Raw genomic sequence first — 12,331 nt, 5'->3', positions numbered from 1 at the left:
AGGTCACATAGTGTCAGAGCTCATTTATGTGAAATGTTCAGAGTAAGCAGGAGACAGCAGGCAGAGCAGTGGTAGTCACAAGTGAGTGGTGTATGCAGAGTCCACATATGTGCTATGGGTGTCTGTGTGGGGCAGTGGGGACAGTCTAGCCTTAGTGATGATGACTGACAGTTCTGAATAGACTCAGCCACTAGATTGCATACTTCATTAAAAAATACTACACTAAGATGTGGTATTCTTCAGTTTATCCTAAAATATCAGATCAGTATTTTGCAGTATATGGAATGTGTGAGCTCTTACTTAGATGTTGTACACAGTGGGGGTCATCTACATGATTCCTCTCTCCCTGTCTTAGTTTGAACAGAAGTAGAATTAAAGGAGTCATGGACTAGTGGTCATGAATTATGAATTGTGCTGCTCAGACATCTTGAGTGGTCATGGGCAAGATGCTGTGGCCTTATGCAGTTGCCAGAAGTGAGGATCCCAGTGTCTGCCCTTAGCTGGGCGTACTGAAGCCAAGGGTTTCCAAGAATCTGTTTTCTGGAAGCTTCCATGCAGTATCTTGTGCCTGTAAGTGTTTAGTTTGTATTAAGGAGTGTGGACATAAATAGAAGAAGGCTTGTGAGAGGTGTGCTTTCAAAGCTAAAGCCCATAGATGTGAGGTTATGGCATTAATACTTGTCTGTCTTGTCTACTTGTGGAAATTTAAAACAACTGAAAACTTAGAATACTCCTAATTTGTGGCACACTGAATTGACTTCTTTTCTAGGCCTTCCAGTATTAAAGTATGTGCTGACACCAAGAATAAAGGCAACTTATGTTGCTTTTGATTCTATGAAGAACTACTTAGATGCGATTTATGATGTTACAGTGGTTTACCAAGGGAAAGACAATAAAGGAGAGCGAGAAGAGTCACCGTCCATGACGGGTAAGTCTAGGTTTTCATGTGCTAAGAGATTCAGTGCTAATACAGCACATGTCAGTGGCTGGTGTCTATTAAGAGTATCACCATTCTTCAAAAATAGGCATTCCATTTACTTGGTGTCTTTTTCAAGATGCTATTAATTGGCTCCAGTTGAAATTTCATCTGCCCTGCCAAGTTTGGTACTTCTTGGCTGCCGCATTATTCTTTTGGAAGTCCTTATCCCAGCCTCTTTCTACCTGAAGCTCATACATAGAAACGGACAGCTCTGTAAATCAAAGGTAGGGTAAGTGGTCCTGAGTGATATCAAGGTGTGCACTGATGGCCAGTGCTCATCTTTGAATGTGTTTTTCATAGAATACTTATGAAACTTAGTATCACTGTCTGACAAGAAGAAATTATGACATTTCTGTTTCAAACATGCTGGGTTTTAAGGATTTAGATCTATTATCTGTGTCATTCATAAGAAGAAAAAGAGTTCTGAGTGAGCAGAATAGTTTGGGTAAATGTAAGCAGACACTCTTAACTTTAGAGAACTGGGAACGAGGAATAGGCAGACTAGGGAGTGTGGGAGCTGCTGTGACTGTCATCCTCTGTTCAGACTTGGGTGCATGGGCACAGAGAGCCTAGGAGATTTGTTAGGGTGCGTGAGGGATCGAGGCCAGCTCCCGCTTCCCACTGCTGTGCTCTTGACCAGTGCACTTCTGCTTCAGAGAGCAGTTTGTAAGCAGTTCTTGGATTATGTAGATGAAATAGAACTGGAGGAAAATGAAGACAAAACACTGAACGAGTGACATCTTCCCTGGCTTAGTGCTGGGCTCCTTGCCATCCAAGCTGCTTGCTCCTCCCCGGGTGTTTCTGATGACCTAAGTGCAACATGTTGCTAAGGCCTGACGCAGAAGTAAAGAGCACCCGCAGAGTCCAGGAGAGTGAAGGCTGCTTCAAGGAGAAGCTTGAAGTCCCCCTCAGACTGGGGAATGCTGAGAAGAAAGGCCCCAGCGTCCTGCTTCACACCTACCAGGGAAACATACTCTTAAATTTCAGAGGATGATCTCCTTGTTCCCTCAGGAACTTCAGTGTGTTGAGAGCTCTCCTTTCCACAGAGCCGTCTGCAAGGGGGTCTCTGGGCTAGGAGTAGGGCTGGGGCTTGCAGTAAACACTCATCTCATCCCTGGGCAGCCCGGGCAGAAAAAGAGCATCTCCTTTTCTATATTAGCAAGCCTTCAAAGTGACAGTCACTTACGGGCTTGTAGCCATTTCATAGTAAGAATCATCTGGTAAAATGTGGCAAGGATCAGGAAATCAAGGATAGCCAGTGGCCAAGATGAGAGAGGAAAGGCAGCTGCTCCTCCAGATGTGTCCGGGCTGTGGAGCAGTCAGTGACAAGAAGCTGTCTGCCTACAACCAGAAGTGAAGCTCTGAAGGGCTCTTTCCGCCCAGCTCTTCACCAGGCTGGGAGGTCTAGGTGGTAGTGAACCAGATGGACTCCTCTGCCCCAAAGCCTCCAGTCTTTTTTTTTTAAGAATTTTTTAATATTTATTTTTTAGTTTTCGGTGGACACAACATCTTTGTTTGTATGTGGTGCTGAGGATCAAACCCGGGCTGCATGCATGCCAGGCGAGCGCGCTACTGCTTGAGCCACATCCCCAGCCCAAGCCTCCAGTCTTTTAGGGGAAATGGCAGTAACCATGCATAACAGGTGTTGTGCTGGATGGGGGTTGGTAGTGGAGATGAGTCTGATGGTGATCAGTATCTTGGCATCCCTTCAGAGGGATGAGGTGGACTTTTAGTAAGGGTCCAGCTTCCTATGCCTGGGATGCTTAGAGAATTACAAGTTGTTGTATGAAAACAACATATGGTGCTGTTTATTTAATAATGACTTGCATAATTATAGTAGACTTGGAAATTGCCACATCACTGCCCCTGGAAACTTCAAACTACCAGTTTATAATCAATACTTTTTTTGCCTTGTTTTATTTTCTTTCTTTTTTTTAAATAGAAATGTATGTATATCCATGTTTATGGCAGTACAAATTAGAATAACAAAGTATAGAATACAATGAATGAATAAAAATGTGGTGTATAATATATACAGTGGAATTTTATTCAGTCATAAAGATAAATGAAATCATGTCATTTGCAGTAACCTGAATAGTAAAATATTAAGTGAAATAAGCCAAACCCAGAAAGTCAAGGGTTTTATGTTTCCTCTCATATGTTGAAAGCTAGAAAGAAAGAAGGAAAAAAGGGTTCTCATGAAAAAGTAGGGACACCAGTGTAGCACTGGAAGAGGATCAGGTGTAGGTACTAGGGAATTAAAATTTTTTTTAAATTTATATATGACAGCGGGATGCATTACAGGTTCACTTTTATATAACCATGAGTTCCAAAATAGCAAAAAGTGAAATATTTTTGTTCTTTATTAGAATTTCTCTGCAAAGAATGTCCAACAATTCATATTCACATAGCTCGTATAGACAAGAAAGATGTCCCAGAAGAACAAGAGTACATGAGAAGATGGCTTCATGAGCGTTTTGAGATAAAAGATAAGTGAGTAACAACAATTCAAGAAACTTAAATTTTACAATAGTAAATAACTTGAAACCAATTTAAAGAGTTTTATTATCTCAAGAATACTTTTTATAAACTCAAGTCGTATCTTATTCCCTGCATGTCTGTTCATATGTTGCTTTTACAAGTCAGTGTAAAAGAGCTGTCTACCTGTCGGTGTTTCCTGAACTATGTGGTAAGATATAAAGTTTAAGGAAAAAGGAGAAGTTTCCCAGTGTAAGATGCTTGAGTCTGCCTCCCCAGGTCAGTAAAGGTGTGTTCCTTCTGCACAAGGAGCAGCCACCATCCTGGGGTGCAGAGGGCAGGGCCTCCCATGCTGGTGGGCATGGTGCAGGTGTGTGTGTTGGAAGAGGAAGGGGCAGTTGACATTTTTATGGTGAAGGTGTCTCTATGTTGTTAGTATGTTGGGTCCTAAGTAGTTTCTGGCCTTGGCCATGTTTTTGTCCACAATAATAGCACAGAGTTGAACCTTGCTGAGGGTTACCTGTAAGTGAATTACAGGTATATCTGGATACCTCTCAGGTGAGGCACAGCCCAGGGTCACACTGAGCAGCACTAAAGAGAGAGCCATGCTGCAGCAGGCACCATCACTGTCTCTGATTCCATATGAGAAGTTTTAGGATTTTCTTTTCAAAGGTGAAAGGTGAGTCTTAAATTCAGATGTGATATTTATTGTTATAAGAAAGTATTTTTTCAGTTGAACACTTCAGGATATTTACTGCTTGTTTTGCTTTTATAAATCAAAATTTTTTACTTTCTGAAGCATATCCTATTTTTTTTAAGATGTATTTTAAACATTTAGACTTTTTTTTTTTTTTTTTTTTTTTTCCCAATGGGTCCATTTACTAAGTCCATATTAAAGAGTGTTGTTTGAGGATTTGGGATTGAGCTCAGTAGTAGAGTGCTTGACATGGGTGAGGTTCTAGGTTTAATTCCAACACCACACACACACACACACACACACACACACACATTAGTATGTTTCTTCTCAGGAGACTTAGTTGTTCTTCTTTTCCTTGAATTATGGTGAAATATCTCATAATTAGCCCTTCTGGGTTAACCTAAGAAAAGTATTAAAAGTATGGCAGGTAGAAAATGAAACTTTGTTAAATTTCTATGTTTCATCAATGCAGTTATACATGATGGAATTTATTAAACTAGTGATTCAGGGCCATTTTGGTTATGGGAGAACTTTAATAAATAATATCTGTGTATTGATAGGTCTTCCTAACAATGTTTACTATCTCATTTATTTTATGGTGTAGATACTTATATGTATTTAGGACGAGACTAGACATTTTAAAACAGTGGTTATGTCTAGTGCAGTTTATAAGGCAATAGAAGCATTTTTCCTTTCTGAATTTTTGTTTTGAGATTATCGAATCATGTTTTGCTATTGGAATTCTACACATTTTAAGTTGAGAAAATGCTTGTTGTTTTCCTTCTTTTACCTGTGTTTATAGTTCCATGGGAACTAGGGCTTTGCTGGGCCTCTCCATGTGTATCGTAAGCACTGCTGGTCTTTTTTGGCTGTGTAGTGTGATAGGGGCTATGGGAGGAGGGAGAGAAGCTGCAACAAGCCACTCCCTGTGAGTCAGGTCGCTGCAAAACTGAAGGTCAAGGTTCAAAGACATCCTTGAGAGATGTTTGAAGTCAGACATGAAATACAGTTCATATGAATTAAATAGAGTGTGAAAGGCTAGAAATCTCAATCTCCCCTGAATTTCCAAGACCTTCTGAAGTGTCTTAAACTTTCAATTGTATTGTTTTTTATTATGACCATAGGTTGCTCATAGAATTCTTTGATTCACCGGATCCAGAAAGAAGAAACAAATTTCCTGGGAAATGTGTTCATTCCAAACTAAGTCTCAAGAAGACCTTGCCATCACTGTTGATCCTCAGTGGACTGACTGCTGGCATGCTGACCACGGAGGCAGGGAGGAAACTGTATGTGAACACGTGGCTCTACGGGACCCTGCTGGGCTGCCTGTGGGTCACCATCAGAGCATGAGCAGGGGGCACCCCAGCCACAAATGTGCTGCCTTGCCTCTCGCCGTTGTGGCTGCCTAGTTCGTCAACTTGTTTCCTGAGTTTAGTAAGAAGTGTAAATAAAGCCTTGTTGATTGAACATTGGATAAGATAGAGTTTGTGACTAAAGCCGATAAGCAGATGATCTTGGGCAAACATAACGTGGTTTTTCAACGTTATTGCAGGAGCTGCTGGAAAGGTAAAAGCCAAGTGGAGCTTATGCTATTCTTTACACCTCCCACGAGCTAACGTCAGCCTCTGAAGATTATTAGCATTGTATAATTTGATGTCGTTTTGTAATTTAGAGGGCTGTATTTTTTAACATTAATTTGCAGCATATTTCACTCTATTTGTTATTTTCAGTTTTTTTTTACAACCTGACAACTCCAAACTCATCACTGTTTAGTATCTTGAAGCTAGCAATATTGGGCTTTTTCTTACTTTGTGCAAGCCCATGAAAGAAATTGAATTTAAGTATGAATATGTTCAAGGAAAAGAGCAAGAAATATTCATGGGGAAAGAAATTCTGTTCGGTGTTTTTTTTTTGTTTTGTTTTGTTTTTTTTTGTATTGCGATATTAGCTGATTTTACTTTGTATTTGAAAAATAATTAACATTTCTAATATTTATTAAAATCACTTAATTTGCATACCCTATACTCTGCACAAGAGAATAATGTATCAAATGTCAGAATGAACTTTAAGTTAAATTTGCAACTGATTCATTGCAACAGAACTTGAATTTGCCCAGCTTTTGAAGATTTAAGCTATGCTATTAGTACTTCCCAACATCTGTGCCATAAGTGCTTGAAAACAAAATTGTTTCCCGTTATTTTTTATATCAGAGTAATTACTGTGAACCTTTGTCTGGATCTGGAGTCCCCAGGTCTTTGAGGTGGTCGGAGCCCACAAACATCACGACTCCATTGCTAGCATGTGCCTTTGGCCTCTTTTCTCTCTGATCTAGCCAACTGTTTGACTCAGAAACCATCTTTCTGCTATCGTGGTAGCTGCACTGGGCCCTTCCTTCCTCCCGGACCCCTTCCTTCAGTGGTGCTGCTCCTAGCTTGCACAGCAGACCAGCAGTGAAGAGCGGCCGGCCAGCGGGCCTGGCTTGGAGTGGAACTCACCGGGCACTCCGAGCAAGCGTCCCAGACTTCTGCAGAGGCGTCTTGCACTTGTTCAGTGTCAAGAAATTCACCTTCCTCACATCATTCATCAGGACTGAGTAGATTTGGTTCTTTCCATTGGTTTAAATGGAGCTACAAAGTGAGAATAAGAGCTACGTTCCAGGAACCAAATCACACCTTTCAGTCATGGAAGAAGACCTTTTTAAAGTGTGATCTGCTCTGTTTTTATGTTATAATTTAAATACAACTGCTTTCTGGTGTTTTAAGATAACAATTCTGCTTTCTGTTGGTCAGTTTTTGTTGCAAAATCATTTTGTGACCCAGATGAAACACACCAATTGAATTATAAAAAGCAAAATGAAGGGAAAAAAATTCGAGGGAAATTTTGTCTATCTTCCGTTACTTTTCCAAAACCAGAGAATAAGCCATTTCAAACAGTACCTTTGAAGAGTAGTGTGGTGTGAGTCAGTCTCTGTCCATTAGTATGTGTATGTGTACAACGTTCATAGGCCTATCTTCCCGCAGAATACGGTCAGCCCGACTATGAGTGGAGGCTTGGGTCAGACTCATGAAAAGTGTCCTCATGCTGAATTGCCATTTTCTTTTACATGTAAAGTGAAATTTAGATCAATTCCATGTCTCTGTTAAATACTTTTTTTTTTAAGTCCTAATTTTAGAGCTTGTTTCTGACAAATCAAAATGAATTTAAGTTGTAGAACTTGGAATATCATGGATATGCTTCTATTTAAATTTTAAGAGAAAATATCATTGGAATTATGTGGATTACAAATGATTTTAACAAGAAAGGTGACCTTCATGAGGTCACTTTTGAATATGGTGTTTCTTAGGACTGTATTTAACTTTCTTATCACAAAAGGTCAATAAAACATGGGAGTTGGAGACATTTTTGTATCAAAACATTTGAGAAGTCAGAAACGTAACACATGTTGATGTTGACTTGAATTAACTGTTTTCTAAAATTAAAAGCTATATGCCTACCTGTAAATCGTTTCACATTATCATTTTAAGCTTTCGTTGTATTATTGTTGATTTACAGCTTACTTATTACTTGGTTTTCCTTTATAAGAATTTCATCATTGTGCATGCTTTTATGTTTTTCAGCAAAGGGTGTGTTTGGATGAAAGTAAAAAATAAAATAAAACCTTTCACTGTCTCTAATGTCTTCACTGTTTAACATTTTGTGACCCAAATATCACCAACAGTTTTCTATTACATAAGAGTGACTTAGTGATTGGGCTTGCTTTCTGCATTTATAAAACTACAATATTTTTCTTAGGTACTGAGAAAAGTTTTTAAAAACTAAGTTGAAAAATTAAAAATTGCAAAGGAATATAATAGTTTGTTAAAAACTCATTTATTTTATTGCTAAGATGTATGATCAATACTAATCAATACTTGGCAGTGCTGTAATCATTAGGTGATCTCAGCCAAACATGTCGAGTGCTTAATGTTAGCAGGGCTGGTGAGCAGATGGGCCAGTCTGGCTAATTGTTTTATGTACTAATGGTTTATTTCACGTGTTTCAATTCTGTGTGTTTTTTTTTTAAATTAATAATAGTACCAATTTTCCTTTATACATATAATACATGGTTCATACTTAAATTGACTATTAATGAAAGTAGAAATAGAAATTTGCGAAAGTAACTCCTACATGTATACCAGACCCACATTTGTGAAGACAGAAATTCTTTTTTTTTTTTTTTAAAGAGAGAGAGAGAGAGAGAATTTTAATATTTATTTTTTTAGTTTTTGGCGGACACAACATCTTTGTATGTGGTGCTGAGGATCGAACCCGGGCCGCACGCATGCCAGGGGAGCGCGCTACCACTTGAGCCACATCCCAGCCCGACAGAAATTCTTATCAAAATATTTCATCTGTTCAATTGCAAGTCTATAGTAAAAATGAATTTTAACCTTACTAATACTTATTGTTAAAGTACTATTTATTTATTTCTAATGATACTGGGATTGAACCCAGGGTTGCTTTACCACCGAGCTACATCCCCCGCCCTTTTTACTTTTTATTTTGAGATAGGTTCTCACTAAGTTGCTTAGGACCTCAATAAATTGCTGAGGCTGGCTCAGGCTGCAGTCCTGCTCCTCAGCTTCCTGGTTCGCTGGGATTACTGGCATGTGCTGACACACCCGGCTTGTTTTTGACGTATTTAGATTCAAGATTATCTTGGCAGATACTCCAGATACCAACTTGTACAAAGTTATATCTTTCTTCATAAACGGTGTTAGTTTCTCCCTTTCAGGCCAGTTTTTATTATGAGTAACGCATGCTTTTTAGATTTAAGACTGACCTACGTGAAATGTTACCATCTGGCGTAACTGGCATTATGTACGGATGTAACACCCATGCATTAGGATGAAAGTCAGTACTTTGGTCAAACCAATATTTGGAATATCCAGATATGTTATGTTATATAGGGAAAATACCCATGTTAACTTAAAACTTCTTATCATTATGGACTACTTTCATGTACAATCACTGATTTCAGTTTGGAGTGGTCATGACTCAGACATGACCATCAGGATTTCATTTGACTTCCTGTTCACTTCATGTGTACAGATAAGTCCATTATGTTAGCAGCTAGAGTCATACAAAAGGTAGCTGTCCTGGGGGTCAGAGAGGTGATCACCCGATGTGAGTGTGTAATTTAATAGCATCTGGTTACTATCCTGAGCAGAAGTTATTTTGAAGAAAGCCATTCCAAATAGACAGCTCAAGTACTATAATTTATTAAAGGAAACCAGATATTGGAGTAAATTGTCAAATGTTTTTTGATGATGAGATGGGTCAGATTTTGCACCCAAGTTATTATTGGTTCATAATTTTATTTGTGAATATATGTGTTCTTCAATTTTATAAATATTCATATCTTTAAAAAATGAAGTTACCACTGATATTCTCTGTGTCTGATAGGAAATACATAACTAACTTCATCTTGTTTCCTTAGCGCATTTTCAGAATAAATTCTGACAATGGACTTAACCAAATAGAATACTGAGTGACACTCTGCTGTGCTCTCATTCTTCCTGTTGAACAAAGATGTAAGGCAGTGTTTCAACCCAGTTAAGAGCCTTTAAAAGTGGTTGATTTTGACCATGATCTAGATTATAGGCTCTGCTTAAAATATAAATTCAGCAGTGCAGAGTCACAAAAGGAAATGCCTTCAGCTTTTAAGGAAGTCCCAAAGCCTCTCCAGGAGAGGCTGCCCGGAGCCTGGGGCTGCAGACTGGCCTTCCTCAGGGAGCACCATGTGGCTTCACAGGCCTTTCCCGGAGGGGCATCAAGTCCTCCCTTGGGGGTGGGGGTGCAACCCTGGGGTCACTCCTGGCTGTGAAAGTGTGTTCTGGGTAGCCTGAGGGATTACCTGCTGGAGCCTCCCTTGACAAACTGGACGGAATCCTTACCTTCTCCTGCAGGCCAGAGAGGAAGGAGCCTCTACCTAGGTGAATGAAGGTGGACTCACATAGGGCTCGGCATGGAGGTGAGGGGTCCTTAGATCAGTTTGAAGCCAGAATTAGGCAGCCAGTCAGTATTGACTGATAGATGAGTCGGGTCAGATGGAATCAGGGCAAGTTGGAGACTCCTGAGGGATTGAAATGTTAATTCCTCAGAGCCTTCCTCCACCCTTATCAAGAACCTGCCCTGCTCCTACCTGTTGCTAAGGTCACCTGTCCCAGGAGTTACCCCTCCCTACAGGGAGCTATGAAGTTGTTAATTAATGTGTCCTGTGCCGCACCATCCTGCCCTTCCCCTTCAGCCCACTGTTTGCCACCTTTGGGCCATCCCTCCAAGCATTCCTGGGCCTAGTCACTTGGGCAGGAAGGAGAAAGATAAGGGGGGAAAGGCCGGAGAACAAAGGAAGTCTAGGTCATATAAAAGGCAGAACACCTCCCTTCTTGGGATCAGGATACCAGCTATGGCCCCTTCTCCCTCGCGGGGAGCAGTCTATGCTACCCCTTTTAAAATAAACCTGCTTCATCTGCTTGCCTGGGTGTGCTTCTCTAGCGTCTACTTCAACATGTGGGGAGCAGGACGCGTCACCAGTGACCAGTGGTATCAACTTACTGTCTAAAGTTTGTGAGTAGGTTATTGTCCATTATGGTCTAATGTATTTTGGAAATTAAGCACATGATTGTTAGGAATATCACACATTTTCTAGCGTCCAGGACCATGTTTCCATTGGGTTCTATCTATGCCTGGGTTACTTTGTATCTGGGTCAAAGGTCAGTTTTTGGTGATTTTATGAAGCATCAACCTCTTGTCCAGGACCCCTTTCATTCTTTATTACCGGCACCCATCCTTTATAGGTTTTTTCCATCTATTACAGGGAATATGGCAGAGAAGATCCTTTCTCCAACCAACTCCACCTCAGCAACTCATCCCTGGCCAGAATGGAAAATACTGGTGAATATTGAGTCATCTGTCTGTACAATGGAAACAGCAAAGAACCTGATTTACCTTGAAGAACTGACATTTTTACTCTTAAAGAACACTTTCAAATTAAATACCAATGAAAGATTACTATAATTATAGGAAATTTTTTTGTCTCAAGCTACTAATTAGCAAATATCAGCAGAAGATAAAGCATGTGTCCCCAAATCCTGGAGTACATCTGTAAGATGTAAATATTTTAGGAGTTCTATTATAATTTTGTTGTCTGCTTGCTTTGGTTGATGAGGTTTTATCCTCAATAATTTTCACTATGGAATTGTGATAGTTTGGAGGGTGCCACTCGAATGATTTGCACCTTCCATCCTGAAGCAGGAGGCTTTGACCGGTCACTGGTCACTACATTTTGTGGTGACCTGGACGACGTCCTGGTCCAGGAGCTTGAGGGTGTGTCTTCAGGTGTAGGTGTGTCACCGTGGGGTTGAGCTACACTCACCTATTCCTTTGTCATACTACCCCTTTTCACTGTTTGGGATAGAATGTTCCATGGAAACTCTCTTTGTGTGTCCCCTTCTCTTGTCTGCCTTTGGGTGTGGCCTTCCGAGAGGGCAGTCAACCTGCTGACAGCAGATAACATGAAGCTAGACTCAACCCCTGAAACCTTGCCTCCTTGGAATGGCTTCTCCTCAATCCCAGGGCTCCGCACGCGTTCTCTTCCTGCAGACCCTTAAGGTCGGGGAGCCATCACAGGACCCTAAAGAAGAAGGTCTCTCTGCCTCTTGTCTGATGACTTCGTGCAGCCAGTTCCCCTGGAGTGACCCTGAGTGTTTCAGTCATGAGGGACGTGACAGTAGCTGAAGGTTGATTCAGTAGGAAGTCAGGCAGAATCACAGCACAGCCACGGTGACCTTCAAAGGTCTGGAGTAGTGGTAAGTTAGGGTTCTACCAGTGCCCCCAGAAGTCTGCATCCGCTTCCCAAGTACCCACTGAAGGTTGGCTCCCTGATAGGCGCTAAGCCAGGACAGCCATTGCCAGAGGTTCCTATTTGTGGTGCAAAGAAAACCAGGCAAAGTCTCTAGCAAAGCCAAAGGTGTTAGGGAGTCAAAGAAAGCCTTTGGTACCTTCCTACAGGGACTGGTTGCTGCACCCAGGCTGACTTTGTGGCCTCAGCCACCGCTTATTCAGACTTCTGCAGAGTAGGCATGGTGCACAAGGGACCTGGGCGAGGGTTGCTCTTCCTCTGCTGCCAATTTGCT

At 40.8% G+C, this 12,331-nt stretch overlaps 1 protein-coding gene across 2 annotated transcripts in view; it reads left to right on the top strand.

Moving 5' to 3' along the window:
- Agpat5 (1-acylglycerol-3-phosphate O-acyltransferase 5) overlaps nt 1–7,823 on the top strand; it is a 60,342-nt gene extending 52,519 nt beyond the window's left edge. The window contains exons 6-8 of one of the 2 annotated variants that reach the window (XM_026380546.2): nt 770–928; nt 3,349–3,472; nt 5,279–7,823. In XM_026380546.2, coding sequence (XP_026236331.1) covers nt 770–928; nt 3,349–3,472; nt 5,279–5,504 — 509 coding nt within the window. In that variant the 3' untranslated portion in view covers nt 5,505–7,823. The remainder of the gene's footprint in view (nt 1–769; nt 929–3,348; nt 3,473–5,278) is intronic. The other variant, XM_026380547.2, reaches the window with a different exon arrangement.
- The last annotated feature ends 4,508 nt before the right edge of the window (nt 7,824–12,331 follow it).

Source organism: Urocitellus parryii, chromosome 14 (assembly GCF_045843805.1).
Source record: "Urocitellus parryii isolate mUroPar1 chromosome 14, mUroPar1.hap1, whole genome shotgun sequence".
Taxonomy (NCBI): Eukaryota; Metazoa; Chordata; class Mammalia; order Rodentia; family Sciuridae; genus Urocitellus; species Urocitellus parryii.
Note: the sequence above shows the minus strand (reverse complement) of the source record. Positions and strands in the feature narration are given on the sequence as shown.